Below are 26,253 nucleotides of genomic sequence, written 5' to 3' on the forward strand. Positions count from 1 at the left end.
AAAGGTTGTTGAATCAAGTCCTTGCTGGCTTGGAGTCCTTTAGTGCAGCTTATCTTGATGATATTGCTGTCTTTAGCTCCAACTGGCAGGATCACCTGGTCCACCTGAAGAAGGTTTTGATGGCTCTGCAATCAGCAGGCCTCTCTATCAAGGCATCCAAATGCCAGATAGGGCAGGGAACTGTGGTTTACTTGGGACACCTTGTAGGTGAAGGCCAAGTTCAGCCACTCCAGCCTAAGATCCAGACTATTCTGGACTGGGCAGCTCCAAAAACCCAGACTCAAGTCAGGGCATTCCTTGGCTTGACTGGGTACTATAGGAGGTTTGTGAAGGGATATGGATCCATTGTGACAGCCCTCACAAAACTCACCTCCAAGAAAATGCCCAAGAAGGTAAACTGGACTGTAGAATGCCAACAGGCCTTTGACACCCTGAAACAAGCTATGTGCACAGCACCAGTTCTAAAAGCTCCAGATTACTCCAAGCAGTTCATTGTGCAGACAGATGCCTCTGAACATGGGATAGGGGCAGTTTTGACCCAAACAAATGATGATGGCCTTGACCAGCCTGTTGCTTTCATTAGCAGGAGGTTACTCCCCAGGGAGCAGCGTTGGAGTGCCATTGAGAGGGAGGCCTTTGCTGTGGTTTGGTCCCTGAAGAAGCTGAGACCATACCTCTTTGGTACTCACTTTGTAGTTCAAACTGACCACAGACCTCTCAGATGGCTGATGCAAATGAAAGGTGAAAATCCAAAACTGTTGAGGTGGTCCATCTCCCTACAGGGAATGGACTTTATAGTGGAACACAGACCTGGGACTGCCCATGCCAATGCAGATGGCCTTTCCAGGTTCTTCCACTTAGAAAATGAAGACTGTCTTGGGAAAGGTTAGTCTCATCCTATTTCGTTTGGGGGAAGGGGGAGGGTTGTGTAAGGAAATGCCTCCTTGGCATGGTTACCCCCTGACTTTTTGCCTTTGCTGATGCTATGTTTTGAATTGAAAGTGTGCTGAGGCCTGCTAACCAGGCCCCAGCACCAGTGTTCTTTCCCTAACCTGTACTTTTGTATCCACAATTGGCACACCCTGGCATCCAGGTAAGTCCCTTGTAACTGGTACCCCTGGTACCAAGGGCCCTGATGCCAGGGAAGGTCTCTAAGGGCTGCAGCATATTTTATGCCACCCTGGGGACCCCTCACTCAGCACAGACACACTGCTTGCCAGCTTGTGTGTGATGGTGAGGACAAAACGAGTAAGTCGACATGGCACTCCCCTTAGGGTGCCATGCCAACCTCCCACTGCCTATGCAGTATAGATAAGTCAGCCCTAAGGCAGGGTGCACTATACCATAGGTGAGAGCACCAGTGCATGAGCACTGTGCCCCTACAGTGTCTAAGCCAAACCTTAGACATTGTAAGTGCAGGGTAGCCATAAGAGTATATGGTCTGGGAGTCTGTCAAACACGAACTCCACAGCACCATAATGGCTACACTGAAAAATGGGAAGTTTGGTATCAAACTTCTCAGCACAATAAATGCACACTGATGCCAGTGTACATTTTATTGTGAAATACACCCCAGAGGGCACCTTAGAGGTGCCCCCTGAAACCTTAACCAACTACCTGTGTAGGCTGACTGGTTTTAGCAGCCTGCCACACTCGAGACATGTTGCTGACCCCATGGGGAGAGTGCCTTTGTCACTCTGAGGCCAGTAAAAAAGCCTGCACTGGGTGGAGATGCTAACACCTCCCCCAGGCAGGAGCTGTAACACCTGGTGGTGAGCCTCAAAGGCTCACCCCCTTTGTTCCAGCACCACAGGGCACTCCAGTTAGTGGAGTTGCCCGCCCCCTACGGCCACGGCCCCACTTTTGGTGGCAAGGCCGGAGGAAATAATGAGAATAACAAGGAGGAGTCACTGGCCAGTCAGGACAGCCCCTAAGGTGTCCTGAGCTGAAGTGACTCTAACTTTTAGAAATCCTCCATCTTGCAGATGGAGGATTCCCCCAATAGGGATAGGAATGTGACCCCCTCCCCTTGGGAGGAGGCACAAAGAGGGTGTACCCACCCTCAGGGCTAGTAGCCATTGGCTACTAACCCCCCAGACCTAAACACGCCCTTAAATTTAGTATTTAAGGGCTTTCCTGAACCTAAGAATTTAGATTCCTGCAACTTAAGAAGAAGAGGACTGCTGAGCTGAAAAACCCTGCAGAGAAGAAGAAGACACCAACTGCTTTGGCCCCAGCCCTACCGGCCTGTCTCCCTCCTTCAGAAGAAAACTGCTCCAGTGACGCTTTCCCCAGGACCAGCGACCCCTGAATCCTCAAAGGACTGCCCTGCTTCCAAGAGACCAAGAAACTCCCGAGAACAGCGGCCCTGTTCAACAAAGACTGCAACTTTGTTTCCAGAGGAGCAGATTTGAAGACCCCTGCAATCCCCGCAAGAAGCGTGAGACTTGCAACACTGCACCCGGCGACCCCGACTCGACTGGTGGAGAAACAACGCTACAGGGAGGACCCCCAGGCGACTCCAAGACTGTGAGTAACCAAAGCTGTCCTCCCTGAGCCCCCACAGCGACGTCTGCAGAGGGAATCCCGAGGCTCCCCCTGACCGCGACTGCCTGACTCTGAAATCCCGACGCCTGGAAAAGACCCTGCACCCGCAGCCCCCAGGACCTGAAGGTTCGGAACTCCAGTGCAGGAGTGACCCCCAGGAGGCCCTCTTCCTTGCCCAGGTGGTGGCTACCCCGAGGAGCCCCCCCCCTTGCCTGCCTGCAACGCTGAAGAGACCCCTTGGTCTCTCATTGAAACCTATTAGAAACCCGACGCGTGTTTGCACACTGCACCCGGCCGCCCCCGCGCTGCTGAGGGTGTACTTTTTGTGCTGACTTGTGTCCCCCCCGGTGCCCTACAAAACCCCCTTGGTCTGCCCTCCGAAGACGCGGGTACTTACCTGCTGGCAGACTGGAACCAGGGCACCCCCTTACCTCCATTGAAGCCTATGTGTTTTGGGCACCTCTTTGACCTCTGCACCTGACCGGCCCTGAGCTGCTGGTGTGGTAACTTTGGGGTTGCTCTGAACCCCCAACGGTGGGCTACCTTGGACCCCAATTTGAACCTCGTAGGTGGTTTACTTACCTGCAAGAACTAACATTACTTTACCTCCCCCAGGAACTGTGAAAATTGCACTGTGTCCACTTTTAAAATAGCTATATGTGTTTTATGTAAAAAGTATATATGCTATTGTGATTATTCAAAGTTCCTAAAGTACTTACCTGCAATACCTTTCAAATGAGATATTACATGTAGAATTTGAACCTGTGGTTCTTAAAATAAACTAATAAAATATATTTTTCTATACAAAAACCTATTGGCCTGGAATTGTCTCTGAGTGTGTGTTCCTCATTTATTGCCTGTGTGTATGTACAACAAATGCTTAACACTACTCCTTTGCTAAGCCTACTGCTCGACCACACTACCACAAAATAGAGCATTAGTATTATCTCTTTTTGCCACTATCTTACCTCTAAGGGGAACCCTTGGACTCTGTGCATACTATTCCTTACTTTGAAATAGTGCATACAGAGCCAACTTCCTACATTCAGTTACTGGTGGAAAAAAAGTATCTGGATGTGGCAATTGGTGACAGAAATGGGGTGCTCACTCATGCACAGAGATACTCCAAAATCCTTAAAGGGATTACAAATTTTTTTAGATGAACTTTTCCCTGGTCTTGCATGTAGCTCAGACAATTATCAACCAGTTGGGACAGTTGGAGTAAAAGAGTCTTGAAGTGTTCCTGTATCGTTTAGAACAGGAAAATACAACGTGATCTGCTACTGAACAACATTAGGGAAAATTAACTTGAATACCATTTAGTACATGATCACCAAATCTGAGCACCAAGCTAGTGTGCATCCCTCACTATGACTACGGGCTACTAGCTGAGCCCTCTGTCCTGACATACCACCCTTGGACAATGGGTACAGAAAACCCCTATTTCTACATACATGATTAAGCTTTTTACAAACAGAATTGCCCTCTCTAAACATTCAACCAACAGTTACAGGCCTGAAAAAGTGACTTGCATTTATGCCAGTTTGCATGTGAGCTTATCTACAGCTTCACTGAGAAGTACAACAGAAGACGTATCCTCATTGCTGCAGCTCTAAGAAGGACCCACCTTTACTTAGAATGTGTCAGAAGAAGATGGCCTATCGGCATCAGTAGTTAAAACTCCGGAGGTGATGTTTCTTATTGTGGTGACCTGGGTCAGCCCAAAAAGGAAGGGACGAGGAGGCAGAATTTACATGTTAGTGTTTTTTTTTTTGTTTGAGAAGGGGTGGTACAAGGAGGAGACAAGAAGTTGAGCATTAGAAGAAAAAAAAGGTATAGGCCTGTGAAGACCTCAATCTGGGAGAGATGCAAGACTGTCAGAAGAAATGACTGCACGCTATCTTAGAAAAGACCACTCAGAGCTCCTACAGGCATGTTGAAAAGCAACGGAAAAAAGGTTTATTAGTAATGATTTGCTCCTCCTTGTGTAGCTCCTAAGAGGGGATTTCTTTGCAAAAAAATCAACAACAAAAAACAGCTGAACTCTGACCTTTACACATCTTTTGACTGACTCTCACAGAGCACACGTACAGACAAATCCAAGGACCCTGACCTGAGAACATACATTTGCAATTGGTGTGGGGGACAACTGTATCATATTTATGGGTGTGGATGATCCATGACAGGATGTCAGCTGACTAATGTCATTCAAAGAACGCTGAGAGGATACTGCCTTCTGCGAATGCAGAAGATCTTACTGCCTTTGACACGCCACCGCCTGTGTGAGCCGCCTCCTCTTGCTTAACTGTGTTGCATTTGGGCTGTCCATTATTTGGGGGGGGGGGGGGTGAGGTCAGTTTTAGAAATTCCGCACTTCTATCCCCCTCACTCACTCAACACCCAGGACTGATTTGATACTGGTAATCTTCGCTCTCCCACACAGACAGCATTGTGGGCCTTTAGCTATTGCATAACAGTTAAAGCCTCGGGTTAGTTAGTTGCCAACATGACTAAGGTCATGGAAAAGATCATAGCAAATGAATTATTGTCCGAAAAGGACAATATCACTACTCATGTACAGCAGATGCTCTCAAACCTACTTCTGACAACAGTGTCAGCATCCCACGCCCCAATGTCCATCAATCCCTCCCCCAAACATATTTATAAACTTTCTTAACCTCTCTGGTACACGGTGGAGAAAGGATTTCTAAAGAAAACCTTTTAAGGAGTATGCTACAAAGGATTATGGCTTAGGTGGGACCCTGGCACACAAAGCATTATGGGGAGTGGGTCTGGAATTTTATAAAATATCTACTTGTCGAAGAGAGAATGCAGTTGCCTACCTGCCGAGTTACAAAAAAACAACAACAAAAATCCACTAGTCTTATACAGTGCCATACGGGTGCCAAATTATAGTATCATTATCATCAGGGCTTTGTTGATAGGTTCTCCAAATGTACTGAGGTTCATATGTAAGGGTTTGAATTTTAACAAGACTCTCATTATGCCAAACATCTCTGGCTATAAAGGGCTCAGAGCTCAATTAGTGTCAAATCTTTGAACGTGCACAGGCTCTGTATATGCAGAGGTACTGTTTTTAAGCACAGTAGGGCTATTAATATGCCAGCACTTTACTCTTCTGTTCAGATTACAGCATAATTTCAGGTAAATTATTGTTATAATTGCTCCACCCTAACTTTTGGGGGATATGTCATCATAGAATTCAATATCTCCTTCCATCAGTGGCATACTTATCTTTGGTCTGCTCCTTAGCCAGTCAATAGAGATATTTGACCGCATGAGAGCTCTTATCAGAGATATTTTTACACCAGTCAGTACTAATACGTAGAAAGGTGATCCTCCAACTAGAATGTTAAAATTACCTGAAGGTCTACCATCTTGACTTTATTAAGTTTGCCTATGAAAATATTAAAAATCTCATAGAAAAAGGATGTTTGAGGACCTGAGCCGGAACTCCGATCTTGTGGTCAACATGTTTTGGCCACTTTATGAAGATACATATGGGGTCTATCACTTTCTTCAGGATCCCTATTCACTATTCTTACTGTCTTGTAGAGCTTGTTAAGCACAGGTGTGGAACGTGTACACTAGTATGACAATGCACACATTATTAAATATAATATTTAGTTATGGTGATAATGAACCAATCAACTTTTTCCACGTGTGTAAATATGGAGAGATAAGAGGCAACATAAGCGTTAACAATGGTAAACTGTCTTGTAAACATTCGGTACGGTCACACAAATTCACTCATTGTGTAAGTTGGCACTGCACTCCACGTTTTCAACCCACAAGTGCTGTGTATTCATTGGATACTGCTGAACATGCACAACACTTAGTGAGGCACTCTTGTGAGAGAACTGTCTTACCCCTCAGTGAAAGAGAGCTTCCCCATGAAGCGGGAGCCTCAGTACCTGATCAGCCAAACTTTATTATAAAACAGACACATGCTTCAGAGCTAGGCACATTGACTGCGTTAGATTATTAAAAGGTCAAGTCTTCATCAAGAGGTTGTACCACGCTATTGAACCTACACCAAATGGTGCCCCAACCTACACAAGGTAGACTGGTGCTGCAAGGATATTTGTATGTGAAGAGAAAAAAGCCTACAATGTGCTTAGAGCAGGCTTTTGCATCTGAGGCGAATGATGCCACACATACACATAGTTCATCACACATCATTAGCGCATGCATGTCAGAATGCATGAACAACACAGCTAAACGTGATTAGTCATACTTTTTTTTTTAATTTTGAGGCCTATCAATGAACATATTTACCTTGTATAAAAGGAGGAAGTCTGCAGTATGCTTATTGTGGACTTGTGAAGAATGTCTTTCCTGAAGAAACATGTGGCCAAATCAGAACAATTTCTCAAATAGAAAAAAATAGACAATACAGATGGAAAACGGAGCGCTAGTTCCCAAGTAAATGTAGGGTGCGCACTGCTGTTTTTCCAAGCCCACCCTTGATACAGTGAATATGAGTAAAATTCTCTTGATGTGTGTCATAATAGGAGACAGGATTTTTCTTCCCTAGCCATATTCTGTTATGAAGACTAACCATGCGTAATACTGTAAATTTAAAATGTTGGGTCATGTGCTTAGGTTGGAATAGATATAGATAAAACTTATCTTATTGATGTGTGCCATAACGGGAGAGGAGAGAAGAAAAAATGTTGCTACTTAAGACTGACACCTCTTTAAAAGGCAAATAGGTGTTTCTCCGGTATTAAGTCTATGCCACAATTTAATAATGTTATTTCCTACACTGAATATGTAGAGTGTGTGGTGACACATGCCACTTGGTCATTAAATGGACATGTATGATTCTCCAATAGAGCCTATCAGTTGTTATTGGGTGCCCCTTGCCTCACTGTGTTGATTAGTATTAACGGATATTGATTACCAGTTGGTTTAATACATTACAAATTACTAGCCTAGACATCAAAGTGATCAGTTTTAGTGCAGCTTCGTCTTAAGTTGAGAAATTGGCCAAAAAGGTAAAATTTCTCAAAGGGCATGAAGATGACAACTATCGTATTCAAATAATGAATTGCGGACAGCAGTCTCATGGTATACCTCTGTGATCAGACTACTACTAAGCTTTGGTGAAATGTCAAAGCCCTAGAAGGCCAAATATTGTTTGTTCACGGTGTATTTAAATTGAATATGTTGGTTTTGAAAGTTTAAACACTAAATGAAGCCCAAAGTGTCTTCTTCACTGCCAGCTCAGATGGTAAAGAGATTGTCTATATAGGTACACCATAGTCTCAAGTTTGATAGAATTTTAGTCTGAATCAATAAGTTCAGCCTCAAAACAACACATATGCAGCAGGCCAGACAAAGGGTTTCAGCCTATTTGTCCATTGGACAAACTGAATAAAAACATTTCATTGTTGACGCCAAATATCCTGGGCATTGGGTGATAGGAATTCCTCACCCCTATAATTGTTGAGGGCTGTTTTTAATGTTTTTTTGTATAGGTTTTTGATTAATAGGAATATGTATTATTATTCTCTCTATCTATCACGAGCACTTTTCTTTTTCACACTATCTGTTCTTTGGTGTGTTGTTTTACTAGATGGGTTGTCCATATAGGAAGAAAATATTACATTGATATTTATGTATAAGTAAATGAATGAATATATATATTTATATGAATAAATAGTTTTTTTGTTTTCACCTATGTTGTTTTATGATATATAAATAATTTGTCGTTCTTTCCCATCAGGGCATTGTTGTATTAAATGATTATCTTCCACCCAGCCTGATCTGGTTTTTTGGGTTACCCTCTGTTGTTTATAAGTACTCTGGAATGGAGCAAGAGAATAGGCACAGTCCCGCCCCAATAAATGGAAACAAGGTGATTTGCAAGAGTGTGTGTTATTTACTTTCTAGGAAATGCTTCAAGAAAAGGTTTGCTATGGCAAATCAGCCTCTTCAGAGCTGTTTGAAATGGCACAGGGAAAACAAGCTTGGTTTTGTAACTGTGGATAGGAGTTACTCTTTTTGTGGTTTTTACATGCTTGCAAAGTATGTGTCCAGAAAGGTTATCATTTCGAAATACAACATTTCTCAGTTCAGCAAAAATCATTTGTGTAGATCAGGTTGGTCAGGCTCCAAGAAAAGGATAACTGGATTCGCAAATTAGTAATGTAAATGGGAAAGAAGAGAAATTGACTAAAATGCTTACATCTGTAACTCTGTATTGAAGTTGGATCTATGAAACAATACATTCCCCAGACAGACATCCATATGCACAGATATATAAAACGTTCCTAGCCCATCCAAAACACAGCAGTACCTACAACTAACAAACAAGCTGCAGCCTACAGTGATTTTCCACTTAGTACCGACCATGCATCACATTACAATGAAAAATAAAATCAACAGAAATTTGATACCTAGGAAAAGTATGTATTTTTTTCAAACTATACCCAAGAATCTGGAGTGGTGTCAATCGCATTACGCAAAACTATGGATTACCCTTAATACAATGGGATTGTGGGAGTGGTTTGCAAAAGTACTTTTGTGGATACTTACAACAGAACTCATACATTTTGCAAACAACAAATGATTAGATCAAGAGTTTTGCCATCCTGCGTTCTCACACTTCTACCCAGGTGTGACTATCGCACAAAACAGAAATAGGCATAAATTGTTCTCATTTGTTGGTCGTTCAGCAAACAGGGAATTCTTTCAACATTAGACAGTAGTTGATCAGTACTTTGTTGGAGAGACTTTTTAGTTGTTTAGCAGTAGTGGTTTAGGCAAGTAGTTGTTTAGGACCTAGTTGTTCCATCACATATTCCAGGATCTCTATTAGAAACAGCGGAGGACATACTTATTCTTTGAGTGACTTTATGATAATCATGTTGGCTGGGAGTCAAGAGTATTCAACCTCCGATACCAGTCAACCCTCCTCACTGCACCCAACTTCCATCAAATGCAATAGCTCACTTACCATGATTGCTCTATGTGTCACCACTGCTCTTAATTGCGCAGTGTTCAGAACCTACCAACATACTGTTGCCTAACACAAAAATAATTAGAGGATATACTGGGTAACTGGTGGCGAGCTTTGGTATTAGCTCCTTTCTACATGTGAGCAAATAGCGTTTAGCCATAATATTTGACTGACATTATGGCGCAACAGGCACAGATTACAAATCCATGACCATCATGTATCAATGGTTTTTGAAAAAATGTCTGAATGTGTTTTCCCTGTGTGTCACGTGAACCCAGTGAAAGACGTGGATGCACACCGTTTACAAGAATATTTTTTAAACATTTTTTACATTTATTTTCTTAAACTCAGGCAATGTCAGGTTCGAGCAATCTATGCTCATTCAACAGGACTAGGGCAAACATATTGCAACACCCCACCTGTTGGAACACGCCCCCGGGAGACACAGAAAATATACTTTACACCACAATGTCAGCCTTGTAAGTACCTGTTGCTCTCCAGTACTCATGTCCTCAGTGCGATTTATTGCTAACTCCTTGGAAGGAGTGCCATCTGTCCCAAATCTTTTCCCATTTTTTAACACATCCCTTCCCTTGATTTACCACTTTTTCGGCATTTTGCCACCAGTCCATGTCCTTCTGCCAATCTTGAATCCAGGGAGGCAGTGGCGCTCCCCACGCTCTCGCTATGTTCCTTTTAGCCACACTGGCCCCCAACCACAGTGTGGTGTAATTCGGCCACGTCCTGTCATCCTTTCACAATAAGGAGTAGCCATTTGGCATCTAGCAAGACTTCCACTGCTGTCACAATCACCATTACCCCGTAACATTTTCCAAATAAGTTTGAATGACTGGACATGTCCACAGTATGTGTATGAATGTACCTTCCAGAACACATCTCCGTATGCAACACCTCGAGGACGCCCTCCCCATCATGTATAGCAATGTTGTTGCACAGTAGGATCTATGAAGAATGCAAAGTTGAACTAGGCGAATGCCGGCCCGTATTGCTATGACTCTAGGACTTTGTAGAGCTTCGCTCCATTTTTCATTGTCAAAGTCACCCAGGTTCGCCTCCCTCCTAGCCCTCAGGGGACCCAAAACGTCTGGGGCGTTATTCATAATCGTTTTATACATTAGGGAGATGGCATTCTCTGGCAGAGTCCATCAAAAGTCGATACTCAAGCAGGGAAGAGTCCTCCACCTGTAACACCTGGGTGAGATGAGTGGTGAGGGCGTGTGTCACTAGTCGATAGTGGTAATGCTCAGAATCAGCCAACTGAAATTCAGCCTGTAAGTGCCCAAAGGAGCTGCCCCCACCCCCCCCATCCCGCCAGACGTCTAAGATGCTCTATGACCAGGAGCTCACATTTTCCTAAGCCCTCAAGGCTTCCCACTTCCGATAAGAGATCACTATCCCACAGGAGAGTTTGTTACATCACTTTCCCTGCCCATCCCAAATTTCTCATGGTCGCCCACCATGTTTCAACCACTGTCCGAGTATGCATAGGTAGGGTCTGTCTACGTCCGGTCTCACAGAGTATGGCAGGATATTCCCTGTTGCCCATCTCCCAGACCTCCATCATAAACCCTTTTTTGAAGCTTGGTCTTTGCTATTCTAGAGGTCCACCGTCCCAAAGAAGAAGTCGAACCTCTCAATCGACCCTATGGAAAAAGGATCTCAGTATGGGGAATGGTGTGTTTTGTAAGACGTATAAAAGGCGGGGTAGAGCCATCATTTTGTATAAGGCGTCTCTCCTCTTTAGGGAAAGTGGCACCTCCCGCCCATGAACTACATCTCAATGTAGTCTGTCTAATATGACATACAGGTTCTTATTAAAAAATTGCATTGTATCCCGTGTGCTGTAGATAACCCAAATAGGTAAACCCATCGGGTCTCACAGTCAACTCTGTCACAAGAGCAAGACTTGTCCCAGTTTATACGGTAAACGGTGTGGTCCCCAAATATACGGAACACCTGCAATACTGAACATGGTTGGGTTACCCAAGTAGAACAGAATATCGTCCGCATAAAGAGATATGCGTTCTTCCCATGTGTCTCTACCCTTGATTCCCCAAATGAACGAATCGGTCCGGATCCAGGCTGCTAATGGTTCTAGTGCCAGGGCAAACATCATGGGGTATAGCGGGCATCCTTGCTGGGTAGCCCTTCCCCAACAAACCGTTGGTAAAGTACTCAGTTAACTCTGACCCTCGCCACTGGGTTCGTGTAAGTAGTCGAAGCCAGGCACAAAAAAAAGGGCCAAATTGTAGTCCTGGAGGACAGCAAAGAGGTAGTCCCACTCAACACTGTTGGATGCCATACGTGCATCCAACGAAAGGATTACTGTCAGATCTACCCCGGGGTCTTGTGTCATGTGTAACACACCACATAATCGGCTCAGTTTAAGACGTTTTCCCCTCTGTGGCATAAATTCAGACTGGTCAAGGTGTTGGACTGTAGTTATGATTTTCAAAGTTCTAGTACCTTGGCTTCTAAATTCATCAGTGATATTGGGCGGTAGGACGAGCATTCTGTGGGAAGTTTATTTTTCTTGGGGAGTACTACAATAGTTGCAATTCTTTGATCTAGTGGGAGTTCACACTCATTAAGTGCTGCTTATTACATTGCCAGTAAATGTTTGGATATCTTTGAGGCCTTTGTATATGTCAACCAGTATACCATTAGGACCCACTGCCTTCCCAGAGTGTAAGGATTTTAGGGCTGCTATGATTTTGTTTTCTGTGATACAACTCTCCAGGGCTTCTCTGTCAGGGTTTGGACTTGAATGTCTCCGAGAAACTCAATACAATCCTCCATTGTAGTACCTGAAATCAGTGTACAAAGGGCCTTGTAGTAGTCAGCTAAGGCATCAGCGATTCCATTGGTCGATCCCTGAAGCTCCACACCTCTGTCACGGATCTGGAGTACCCCCTTGTCTCGGTCTCTCTTCTCCAGCCAGGCCAATATTTTGCCCGCCTTATTCTAAACCTCATTTAGCCAGCGTTGCGTACTAAGGGCATGCGCTCTGGCTTGCCCTTTCAATATCGCCCAGAACTCATTTCATTTGAGTCGTAATTTATGCCCTTCTTCGGTAGTTAGCCGATGGGATTCCCCCCTACAGATCCTGAATCTCCCTTTCCAGTTTAGCTCATTGATCTTGTTTCATCCCGGCGCCCAAAGAGATCACCTATCCTCGTATCACTGACTTGAACGCCTTTCAGAACATGCTGTGGGAGTCCACTGTCCCCATATTTTCTGAAAAATACTGCACTGCGGACTTACTATGCTGCCCCAACCTAGATTCTTCTTTAAAATACCAGGGATCTATGTGCGGTATCAGCTCCTGCCGGTGAGCCCTTCCCTGCGCGATCAACTCAAACGGGGCATGGTCAGATATGCCCCTGGTCTTATGTCGGTTACCCGTGAATCTGTGCGCATTCGTGTGGTGTGTCAGAAATTAATCCAAGCGTGGACTGTTGAATAGAACATATATTAGCACTCAAGGAGATTATGTACCCTCCAAAGATCAACCAAACCGAAGGCATCCACAAATGCCGGCACTTGGGAGGACCTACTAGTGCCTTCCCCTGGTCCTGACCTGTATGTTGTGGGATCCATTACTGCATTCCAGTCCCCTCCCATGCCTAAAAGTCCCAGGGGCATTCCCACTATAGTGGAACTGAGTTCTGAAAGTAAAGCCAGTGTGTGCATCCTGTCTAAGGCTCAGTACTGGTTACCCCTCCAATTGTTCTCCTGTAGAAGTACAATGTAGGAGGAGTGACGTTTCAGGTACTGCATTACCATTATCCTAAACCAAATAAACACTCCAAGTAATCACTTTTAGAGTATTTCTAATTGCGTTGTCCTTTCCCTGATTATGGGGCACCCAGTCATCCATATCTGTCAAATCCACTGTGTCCACCCGGAGCCCCCTTATCTACGTCTTTTGCCCACGTCCCTACCTCCAGCACAGTTTTGCCCTATATTGCCTTATCCCTGTAGCCAAAACCCATTAATTCAAGCACAAATTCAAGAAAACCATAACCCAACACTCCACTCCCAGCCCCCTGCAAGGAAGGCATAGAACTGCCCACCACCTCCAACATGCGAAGTGTCTGTCGCCCCCACAGAAACATCAAACAATCTGAGCGTTGCCTGTATGCCAATTAGAAATCAATTGTTAATTTATACATCACAATAAAAGTAGTGTATGTCATCATGCATCCAGCCTATTAAACCCCCAACCCGTAGCTATGCAGAAAAGATATCCCGGCTGCATTGCAGTAACCCATGGCAGCCCCCCACTTTTAGTTAGTAGTCAAGATCTGTGGGCCTGTATTCATTCCGGCCCCTCAGTAGTCTTTTGAGGAGTGACAGTCATACATACGTTTGTTGTCTTTCTTAGCATTCCTGTTTCTTTTCTTTATGACTCACTAGCCCTCCAACCAGTCTCGGACCTGTGATGGTGATCCAAAGTGCCAGGTCTTCTCCTCAGCAATGACCCGGAGTTTCGCAGGGAACAGCATCATATATTTCAGATCCACTTTGCAGAGAGCTTCCTTAACTTCCAGTAAGCTGCGACGTTGACGCTGTACCTGAAGAGTGAAGGCTGTGAAAAAACAGATTGTTGTATTCTCAAATTGAATATCCCCTTCACTTGAGTCGCTTGAAGGATAGTATCTTGATCCATACAATTGAACACCCTTTCAATAATGGTCCTGGGTGGTGTGCCTGGTTTTTGAGGGGGGGGGCTGGCACTCTGTGTGCCCTCTCAATTGTGAAGTAATGGGAGATTCCCTTTGATTTGAGTGGTATGGTGATGAGCTCCTCCGGGAACAGCTCAACACTAGGGCCTTCCACCTTCTCTGGTAATCCCACTATCCGGATATTGTTTCGCCCTGCTTTCCCCTCCTGATCCTCCAACCTGGTTGTCATCATAGTATGCTCCTTTACAAGTGTTTGAACCTGTTCCTCAAAACGCTTGCGTAGACACCTGCAAGGTGGTGACACTGGATTCAGTGGTGGTTACTTTCTCTGAAATTTTCTGCTAATCCGCCCGGAGGAGAGTGACATCTATCGCATCTGCATCCAGTTTCGGCTCAATCAATCATTTTGAGGTCTTTTATCGCCGCTATTATTTCTTTCAGCTGTTCTGGTTGCTGTGGATGCCCTACCTCTCCTCCGCCACAGTGGCCGTTAGCGGCACCACATACTTATCCATCTTGTTTAATTAAGTCGGACGCCCTCTGCAACCCCACCATGCTAGAGGCAGTCATACACAAGTCACTCTGCCCTGCTCCTGCAAGGTGTGTTTCGAACTCCTGCTCTGCTATCGAGATGTTAATGGAGGTAGGACCATCTGGCACCACCGAAACTGGGGCGAGAGGCTGAAGAGTGAATCAAGGGGTCCTCCCCAATCGTATGCACAATATCAACTTCTTAGCCCCATTACCGTGGAAGCTCCTTTCTTCAACATAACTCTGCTGCTAAGATGTGGTGGAAATTCAATGTTTGGTAAATCTCCCCAGGTGTTGAAACTATTATGCAGCAGTGTTCCCAGTCCCCCAGCCTGTCCTCAACCCGGCTCCTGCCAACAGTTCACATGGCCATGATCTATTTTCCCATCAGGGGTACTCATGACCCCTTACCCATTACCAAACTTAATTGACAAACCATGAATCTAAAATGCTCTATTCTTGGGTGGAGTTTTGGTCTGTCTCTCTTCATTGCGGTATTGCCCCTTATATGGAGGCCCCACCATTTGAGAAGAGTTAAGTATGGTGGGACTGGGGAGGGGGCAAGCAAGAGGCAACAGTGGACAGCACCCGTTATCTCAATTAAAAAACATGTATCTTTACATTAGTGATCTCAGCTCCTCTATGGTGCATAAACAAGGGAGCCACACCCCAGTCTGTTCGCAAAATGCAGTTGGTGGGAAGAGGCTAGAGAGAGGCACAACTTGTGCTGTGTAACCAGCTTCCCACTTTGATATATAATTCTGGCTAAGAGGTCAGAAAAACTCGATAGTCATACTCACTGCAGCACACCCTTCACCCAGTGTGTCTAGCACAAAGAAAAGAAGTGTACCAGATTAAAAAACAAAAAAACAACAACAACAACAAAAAACACTTGTCTCTACGAGCGATCTATCTTTCCCTGGAAGCAAACTGTGGTTTTGCCCCATGAAAGCAAGGGGCTTAATTCCCTTTGTGCCATAATACATGCAGTCAAGAGGCACGATGACTGTGCGCCAGACAGAGGTGTCGCCCAGCCAGTGAGACCCTTGGGAGAGGGGCACATGAACCTAGGAACCCTACATCCATTCCCCAGCAGACAGGTGTGGGTAGCACACCCAAAAGACAGTGGATCTACTGGTGACAGGAAGGGCATCATAATAATGGGGCGGTGTATTAATGACTGCCCAGGGAACTTGCAAACGGCCTTCAAGCACTGTAGCTTTATTGGCGTTAGGACTGCCACAGTGAGTGTTGGGTATGTGGTTTACTGGGGGGAATATTAGCTGACCAAAGAAAGTATTATTTCACAAGATGAACTAATGCTGCTAGTACTGTATGTTTCTTATATTACTGTTTCCTGCCCTTTTAAATTTTGACTAGACTATTGAGACGACAATGAATTTAAAATGTAGTTTTTTATGCTATGGTTCTGGGCTTTATGCAATGTATATATGACCTTGTTCATACTTGTAGGGTTGTTTATTTTTTGTGAGCTACTGACTCTCTAGTAACAATTTTAATGAACTGAACAAATAAATGTATTACTTACTAGGTACAGTCACCCAGCACGCACACTCGCAAGGGAATTCCCTCATCCCTCCCACCCCTTACCACCTTGAAACTCTACCCACTGCTGTGGATGGGTCAAGGCTGTGCTCAGCTGCGGTGGTATTGGTGGGATGGCAGGAAAGCGAGGGGCTGGTTATAAGCCCATGCCACACAAAAGCAGTTAGCACTTGATAACTGGTTCATTAAACCGTAACTGCTGAATTTCAGTGGTTCTTGGGTTTTTAAAAGTTAGTTCATAACTTATTTCAACACCTAATTATAACGTTGCTTTAACCTTTGGTTTCTTTAGTGAATTTGGTGTGGGGTTTTTTCAACATATGTAAAGGTCTTATTACCATACGTAACTATAACATCACTTTAACCTTTGTTTTTTCAGTGAAAAAAATATATATAGTTATATTGAGATACATAATACAGTGGCAGTCTGTATAGTTAGATCAGAGTTTCTATAGGGAGAGCATTTTTGTTTTGCTAATAACTTTGGTGCCATTTGCCAAACCTTCATCCACCTCAGTTCCTTCCTGGAAGGTTTTGGGGTGATCCGTCCAGGTAGGGCCACGAAAAAGGGGGTTACCAAAACACTGATTGGCACAGGAATCTTCTGTAGCAGCTACAGAAAAAGGAATTACGCCAAATTTCGTAAAAAGTCAGAAAGTTATTCAGAAAGCTAAACTATGGCTAGTGTTCTAGAAAGCTAGTGTTCTGGAAATGTGAGATCATGGAAATTATCTACTAAAAAATGCTATTTTTTTCATATATATTTCATACTTATACATGTGTGTTTTTATAAATGCTCCGGGATCCCTGCACAAGAGCGGGAATATTCAATGTTTATGACTTTGATGAGGATACCCCTGGAAGAGAACTAGGATTTACAGGTAAGTAACTTATCCTGACACTCTGCTTCCATCCACGACTGCATGCTGCATGGCTTCTAATTCAGTTCACGTCAATCATTGGCTCTCTTGCCATGCGTATGAAAGTGTTTTCTGAGTGATAATGCAGCGATTTTATGTGGTTATATTTTGAAAGATATTGATTCATGGTTTTCTTTACATAGATTACTCCATCAAACCATTCAACATTTCTTAAATCATTGAAGCTGTGGTAAGAGTCTTTTTACATGACTGAGGATAGCATGTAGCAGATGAAAGTTTGGCAATTTATCTCACGAGTGAAATGTGTCTTTTATGTTTAGTTACCCATGCTGGCTAAATAAGAGTATTGGACTTGTCTCTGTTTGACTCAGAGCAGGTATTGTTAATTTGTGCTGATTTCCGTTCTGGGGCTGAATTTTCACTACGATTCACTCTCTGTGTCGGGTTCTTTGTGGTTGCATGAGACTTTGTTGTCATTTGAAAGTTTTGGGTGAGTACCGCAGATTTCATTTAGGGTTGACCAGAGACTGTGGTTGTGTGTCACTGGGGTACTTGGACAGGCATAACACTTGGCTTGTTTAAGGTGTATTTATTGGTGCATTTATTGGTGCCTTGTGAGCGAGCGATACAGTTGCATGTACAGCGTATTTGTTGGTTTGTAGTAGTATCATTGTTGGTTTTGTAATGTAAGTCATTTATTGTGTTAGAGAGCAACATTAGTAGGATACATTCCATTTCAACACTATGTCCTGAGGATGGTCTTGTGGACTAATCTAGCCGTTGGAGACTGAAACGTCAACAGTATACACTCCATGACTGAACTTACAGCATAAACTGCCTCGTCCATCTTAAAATATCTGGATTCCTTGAAATGCTTTATATGGGACTGTAAACATTGTCAGGTACTTTTTAGTCAGGAGGAAGGTGTCCTCCTGCTGCTCCCCAGGTGTAGTGGAGGTGTGGATCGGAGGGGTCACCAGTGCGTCTGCATATACAAAAGACACATAGATTTATGCTGCAATATACGTTGCTTTGATAACCATCAATACTGGTTGATGTTAAGATATGTGAATATATAAAAAAGTAATTTATTTTTAAGGAAAAACAATAAGCTGTTTGCTTTATTTATTCACATGCAGAATTGTTTAATTGATTATTATAACATTAATTGTCTCAATACATTGTTGAAGAACTGAATATGGAAATAACTCCTCTAGGAGCACATTATATTTCATATTGTAGGGTTGTTTTACCATTCCAAGATAGCCAACATGTTTGTTCTAAAGGTGGCGGCCATGCTGGAACTTCAGAATAACAACAGACTATGTAAAATATCACTGCAAAGCGGACACCAGGTACTATGTTTAGTTTTATAATGGCAACCATATTCACGCTTTTGTTTAGATGGCAGCAGGTTTTTTTTTTTTTATTCTTGTATCCTTTTCATTTAGCTTGCATATGTTTTTGAGTTTGTGTATGTTTTATCATGGTTGTGTCACAGGGGGGACGCATGAATGAGTCAGTGGATAGATGAATGGTTGCAAAAAAGAGTGACAGAGTGCATGCATGAGTTATCAAGCACCTAAACCCATCAATGACGCAAAAGGCACTTTCACTCCTAATCCAGACCTATTAACATTTAGACTTGTTTATGCTTAAAACAGATTATGGTTACACACATTGATTTATCTCTACTGTGTCACTGCAACCTTTTCATATCTAGAAGGCCTACCTGTACCAGGAGTTGAGGAGAGGGGTATGCTGCCACCAGTGCATTCGAGATTTCCACGCTGACTCTGTTAAACTGTTGCAGCTGTCGCTTCCAGACCTGTAGGAGGCCCTTACCAAAACGATCCACCCGCACTCCGCCAGCCCAGTCGTTCTCCAAGTAGAAGGAAAAGTTTGTTTTCTCGCGCTGACGCCTAGAGTGGTAGAGACTGAATTAATGAATGCCTCCTCAATTCCTTTTTGGTGGGTGTCAATCTGGCGGTGTTCAATGGTTCTTTGAGGTATCAAAACGAAGGGCCTGATTCAAATATTGGCGGAGGGGCTACTCCGCCACAACGGTGACAGATTTCCCATCTGTCGAACTCTAAATCACATTATGTCCTATGGGATTTAGATTTCAGTGGATGGTATATCTGTCATCATAGTGATGGAATAAGCCGTCCGCCAATATCTAAATCAGGCCCTAAGACCCAAAATAAGAAAAATAAGATATACTTTTAGATTGTAGATTACTCCTCAGTTAATACATTGAAATCATAGGGAAATCATGAGTGTACACACTGGGCTAGCAAATAGGAAACAAGGCCTCAAGCACAGTCATTGGAGCATGGCAGAAAATAAAAGTGGGAAGAAGATAAAAAATGAGTCAGTACTTAAAGTAAAAGCTAGAACTCTTGGAGTTCTGGCCAATACCAAGCGTTCTAGCTAATAACCTTAAACATTCTAATCAGTGTGAAAAGATGGAGCAGACACATTCCAAAGGAGAACAACCAAAATGATGCAACACCAGCAACAAACGTTTAAACAGGACAGATTCAAGGATATAAATTAATAAGTTAATTTAAATATTTCAGGTATAAATATGTTTGAGGCGATGAGCATACTAGAGGAGGAGTATCTGACAAGCATGTTTGTATCCTCTGCCCCCCATCCGCAGCCCTCACTTACTTGAATGGTGCCTCAGCCACAGATTTGGTGAAACTGCTGGCAAACTCGCCAAACTCCTTCCATGTCTCCACGAATCGGACTTGCACTCCAGTGTGCAGCTGGACATCCACCAAGGCCTTATGTAGAAGAGAGCCCGTTGGTGAGCAAACAGGTAGTACATGCGCTCTAAACCACCCTCCCTACCCACTACCACCACCACAGCCTTTGTTTGAGGACACCCCTAGAAAATGCAGTACCCAAGTAAAGTCTGAGCTCCTTTTCAACCACAGCAGTACAGCCACACCACCTCTGAGATACTACGAGCAAAGAAGTGCAGCCACACCCAGTAACCCACCTCCTAAGAGCTCGATAGTAACTACAGCCTGCACCTCCTTCCACAGGTACAGAAGTCAAATGCAGGATCGGGGCACCACATCCGTATAAGGATTTGTCCTGAGAGCTGAACTAATTGAACTTCACAAGAAGCAGCTTTAGGAGCAAATGGAAACAGAACTATTAGTCAATTGGGCTAATGCTCGAATGTAAGAGGCACATATTTCTACTAAAAAGATCCCACTTCCCCTCTCTGAGGTGCTGTCACCTCTGCATACTTAGATGCCATTTGCTTATATAAAGCATAACCATACAAAAACTGAATTCTTCATGGAGCATCAAATCAATACAGGAAGCATCCCGAACGAGTCCTGAACAACGAAGTCGTGAAAAACGAAAGCGAAACAACGCTTTCGTTTTTCACTACTTCATTGTTCAGGGCCTTAACCATGCATGTGCTGAACCACGTACATGCGTGGTTAAGGCACAGAAGAAGGGAGACAACGCAATCAAGGAGGAGGTAAGTTGGGCAGGGACTGGGGCTGTTTTTTTTGGGGGTGGGGTCGGAGGCTCGGGGTGCTTAAGGTTTAGGGGCGGGGGTCAGGGTTTAGGGGTGGGGGTGAGGGCGAGGGTATTTTTAGGGGTAGGGTGTGGGGCTCGGGGTGATTAAGGTTTAGGGGCAGGGAGGGGGGTTAGGGTTTAGGTTTTAGGGGTGGGTGCTTTAAGTTTTAGGGGAGGGGGTTGGGGTTTGCGGTAATTTTGGGGGTGGGGGTTGGGGTGGTTGTGGGGGGACACGGTAATTTTTAGGGGTGGGGGCCAGGGGACACGCATGCTTGAACCATGCATGCAGTTCACTAATGCCTTTACCAGAAATGCCTTTACAATGAAAAATCGTTGTTAAGGCATTCGTGGTAAAGGCATTAGTGGTAACAACAAGGTTGTTGTTCCGACCTCGTTGTTCAGGCATGGGTGGTTCAAGCACTCGTTGTTCCGACATATACCCAATCAATACCCTTCTTCCGCACAATCCAAAGGATAAAGGGGAAGGCAGCAGTTCAATGAACGTACTTGTTATGGGCATACAACATAACTGTTGGTAAAGGCAAAAGCATCAAAGGAAGACTTGTAATAGAACAAGCGCCAGTGGAATTAGGTTTGGCATGCTATCAGCGAAGCAAAAATCACCTTGTGGCCTATCTGTTTATCAACCCCTTCACAGAAGATCCTTGATTCTTCGTGGAACCGAGTATCCTCTTGTTTTTTGTTGTTTGCAAGTGATGTCAGGTACAAAGTTATTTGAATATGTGGCATATAGGGTTCTTGCTGCTCTCCTCCTGTTTGTCACTTTGTCAAGTTTCCTTCGCTAACTGCTGCTGTAGGTCATGTTACGCTGATGGAGCTAGGATTAAATACTTGCTTACCAAGTGTCAGTCAGTTCCTGTTAGGCACTGCAGTAGCTTGGCATTTTTTGTTATTTATTTTTTATGTAACAGTCAATTTTGAAAGTAAGTTTTCGATATCTGCTGGCGTTGTTCGCAGTGGTGTTAGGACAGAAGTAGGACTGTAGAGGAGACCCTCTCCTATTAGCAGAAATTAAGTCAAGGGGGGCTTGGGGTGGTCCTTATTCAGAATGACTAGTTATGATTCTTCCTTTGTTACATATCAAGTGGAATGCTGATGAGAGCAAAAAAACATACAAATGTGTAGTGGCTTATCCCCATAGACCAAACCTAAGCTGTGCCGTGCAGCCTGGATTTTCAATGGCTAGTAAGAAAAAGGCTGCTTATGTTTAAAATGAAAAGTCCTGATTCTTGAAATCTGAATCAGGTATGGATTCAAATTCAAGATGACCATTAAAAATTAATTAAAATAAAAGTAACATAAAAAGAAGGGACCCTGAATGGTACAAAAGTAAACTACAGCGTCATTTTAAAAGGAAGAAGCAAATGAATCTGTATTGGTAGCACTAAAACATTTTATTGGCTTCAGAGATACTGGTTCTGGCGCCTTACCTAAAAAGCTCAGTAGCCAACAAAATTGACCACTTGAAAGACTGCCCCTCCATCATAAGCTTCTGTACCTAATTAAACCGATATACATTCTAGTCCATATGTGAACAGCAGGCCAGGGCACACCAAAACAAATTCCGTGTGGTTGATCCAAGTGGTCAATCAATTAGAGTCAAAGTCCAAGGAATAAGTGAAAAACAGACATTTATTGATGCGTGCACTGGTGTGATCAATATTCAGGTCAAAGACCACATGTAATACAAATAATCAAAAACAACCGGCCAACACATGTTTAGTCTCCTAGACTTTGCCAAGGCTTCAGAATTTAGGTATAAAGAATGTGAGTTCCATGAAAAGCGTATCTAAAATACAGTCTCCAAGTGGATCAATACAATCTAGCAAGATGAAGGAAATGGCAGGCCATGATAAGCCCGAGATCAAAGTATGGATCCGTGCCCAAGGCGTCGGAATGCCGAGTGAGCCACATTCTAGTCCATAACAGCACTGCACAAGCCTCGATCCCGGACATACATGACACTGGTCGGATTAACAATAAATCTCACCAGAAGCACAAACGGCTGATTCACCATCAAATCCAACCTCTCCTTGAAACCCACAATGCCAATAGAGCATGGAACGGTGGATACCAACTGTTAACTCATATGCAGCTTGAAGCCATACTTCCACAAAGCTCCCCACTGCCTAACCCTGGTCTTCTCCAATCTAAATGGGTGCAATGGATTACTTGACTGTGTTCCAAACAATGCCCACACCAAGCTTCCTTCACGTCACATCTTACGTTAGAAGTGAAAAAATATGATCACTTGTTTCCCTCCTTGGAAGCATACTATGGCTGCATCTTCTTCAAAACCCATTACATCATCTTCAAAGCAGTGAGGAACATCACCATATCCTATTTGGAATGTAACAGAGGGAGCCATGGCAAGCCTCTCCAAACTACAAGCTTAGGCTCTTGAATAATATCCCTCTGCAGACCATTTCTGCTTTATTTCCACTACATTTCAAAAGGCAACTCAACACCAGTCTCTTCAAGGAGCAGCTAAGTAACAGGAATCCTCTTTCAGCAGTCACTAGAGCCAAAAACTGAAGAAACAGCAGCTGGTCCTACTACACTATCTCGAATCATCTGTGCTCCATTGCTTCCATGCTAGATTTGTATGACATAAACAGCAATGCATAATGCACCTGCCAGCCTACCAGGACTTGCAGTTTTTGTTTTCAGCCAATACTAGGGACTGACCGGCATAAGTGGATCCAAGTTCTGTATTCTTTTATTGCTATTTTGCTTTTTTAAAGCATGCACTAGAATCATAAAAGCAACAAGACCTCGTATGAGAAGTGTGTTTCAGCCAGGTTAGCCACCCACCCCCGGTCATTATTTACGCTGTCTGCAGTTCTGGGCTTTCCACCTACAAGTCACTGATTTCAGGTGTGTGAGTCTAAGCAGCTCAATGTCAGCAAAAACAAGACTACAACACCTATGATGCATTAGGCTATCACAACAAAAGATCAAGGACTGGAAACAGTGTCCATAATGAACTGGAGGGAAGTGGTCACCCAAGTTTCAGCATAAATGACTATGAGACTTTTTTCATAAAAGCATAATTGCTCCAATTTCCTTGCCTTCACTGTATGACACAGAAGCAAATATGAGATGACTGCATTTCCCTCAAAAGTAAGTTCAATCGGAACCTCAGGCACAGACCTAAAAGCCCTGTCGGACACACACATGGCCTTCCCAGAGTACACAAATAGGTATTGAGTCGTATAACACATCTTGTTACGACAGTGAAACTACTACATGGCTATCCTGGTGCAAACATCCCACAATATTTCTATATCATCCCATCAGCTTACCTCCTCCACGTCCACCCTGGAGAGAACAGGGAGGATGTCCTGTCCTCCCTTCTTTTTCCTCTTCTTTGTTTGCTCCTCACCAGCAGCTGCACCAAGCACCGCCTGACGCAGCTGCTTCTGAGTCTGAGTCTTCTGACACCTGCAAAAAGAAAAGATGTTCAACAAAGTCAAACTATTTGCTAAATAATGTTAGGACATACATGAGCTCCTAGCATTACCTTCTTAGAACAAGGTGATGCTGGGCTTTGAGGTATAACTAACTTCTGCTCAACACACAGGAAGAGTGAAAACGTTCTGACTTTAAACAGTCACAGTTCCATCATGCCATCCCTGTTCCAGTGCAAGGTGCTGTAGAAATGTTGTAAGGCTTGCCATTCGGGGACGCTTAGACTGGGAAGAGCTCAAAGCACTTCCCTGATCTAGTAAGATCATGATCTGGAAGCGGAGACAGGACATAGTTCCCAAGCCCTATTTCACCCAAAAAATAAAAAGAGGTTCTGTAGGACATTGTGTAGAAGCAACATTACATCTTCTCCCCCCGCCCCCAGTACAAGGACATGTAGGGAGAGTAAAGAAGCAGGCAGTGGAGGCAGCTCACAAGTCATACCCCTCCCAGTAGGAGGCACTACAAGGATACGGAAGCACATAGTAGAAGCTCACAGCTCCTGTCTCTCTCTATGAGGCTCTGTAGAAAAGAGTCTGGCAGTGCTGTAATCTCTCTCAGTATGTGGCACTGTAGAAAAGAGTTTAGTAGTGCAAAGACCAAGTTGCATTTACTTGAAATATTTCTCCATTTCCATGACAACCAGTGCAGTGGATTTTTCATAACTTCTTTGCAGGAGGCTGGCGGAGAAGCTCCTCAAGGTCTGCAGTCTCTCTTCCTGGATGCTTTGGTGTTCCTGTGAGATAATATGAGAAGGGTGAAAAGTCAGCACTCAGTGTGAGAGCACTTTGCGGCATCTCGGAAGCATTCAAAGCCTTTAACACATTCTCAGTTCTATCAGTAGGAAGGTTGTCAATGTTTTCAGCCCTGAAAAGCTTAACCCATCTTTGATTTCCTCTGGTTTTGCTGATGTTGCATGGACTTACCCCATGTAATAGTTTCATACTTAACATTACAAATTCTCTGTGACCACAGCTGTGCTCGATCTTAGCTCAACGCCTGCACCCGCACAGTTTTCTCACTTCCCTACCCCCAATAAAGATATGAATCTTAACTACTGCTGGAAAACTCCCTAAATGAGTCACGGTTCTCATCTCCTGAAAAATAGCTTGAATGCCATGTCCTTATGGTGCACCTGGAACCGATGAATTAATAGCTAAACAACATTTGGTGTGGAAATACCTGCAGAAATCCCCCATGTACCACTGTGGATGCACAGCTGATGGTGTCAGATAGTTATTGGAGCAACCACAAAAGCATCACCAAAATAAGGTACATTTAACAATGCAAGTTCCCGTATGTCCACAGCTTCACAGCTATTTTAATTACCAGACTGAGCTCTCTCCACTCTATCAAAAAAGATACATGTCCAGGACACTGGTAGCTGGTACACCCTGTAAAAGGTGTGGTATTTTTTAAAGTATGTGAGCTGGTGGATGATTACTTGTTAAGACACACGCAGCTATAACCGGACATGGAAATGACTGAGATATCGCTTCCTTTCTCTTCCACGTCGTGAGGTTTCTGGCCAGCTGTGCTGTGGGCAGTCCCTTTTTTCACATAATAAATTGGCATAACAACTGATTGGGCTTTATCATTGGAGACTCCACTTTGTACAGTCCTGAAGACATCTGAGGTTTCTCTTGCTTACTATAAGATTTTCAGTTTTCAGTGCCAATGAGGTGCCTGCATCATTCAAGCAAAAAGCTGAGACACAACATCCATCTCTGCTCTTTGAACCTGCAATGCAGTGAGCACATCTGCCCAGCTTTGGCTTCTCGTCATCAGTTAGTGGTTGAAGAGCTGAAGTTTAATACCATCTATCTGGTCCAAGAGACTATCTATCATACCTGACCAACATTTTTGGCAACCAAAATATATATTTCACTTCACCAATCCATACCCTGTCCACCACCTTTCAAAATATATTGATGATTCAGAGGATAAAAAGGGCAAACTAAATGAGAAGCATTTTTCAATTGCGGCAGCCATT

General features: G+C 43.8%; 1 protein-coding gene across 1 annotated transcript in view; it reads right to left on the minus strand.

The window, feature by feature from the left end:
• EME1 (essential meiotic structure-specific endonuclease 1) overlaps nt 1–26,253 on the minus strand; it is a 78,550-nt gene that overhangs the window by 10,728 nt on the left and 41,569 nt on the right. Inside the window, exons 5-8 of the mRNA XM_069200071.1 lie at nt 24,875–24,996; nt 24,098–24,236; nt 19,899–20,014; nt 18,955–19,144 (exon numbers count right to left, since the gene is read on the minus strand). Coding sequence (XP_069056172.1) covers nt 18,955–19,144; nt 19,899–20,014; nt 24,098–24,236; nt 24,875–24,996 — 567 coding nt within the window. The remainder of the gene's footprint in view (nt 1–18,954; nt 19,145–19,898; nt 20,015–24,097; nt 24,237–24,874; nt 24,997–26,253) is intronic.

The sequence above is a fragment of the Pleurodeles waltl genome, chromosome 7, assembly GCF_031143425.1.
Source record: "Pleurodeles waltl isolate 20211129_DDA chromosome 7, aPleWal1.hap1.20221129, whole genome shotgun sequence".
NCBI classification, from domain to species: domain Eukaryota; kingdom Metazoa; phylum Chordata; class Amphibia; order Caudata; family Salamandridae; genus Pleurodeles; species Pleurodeles waltl.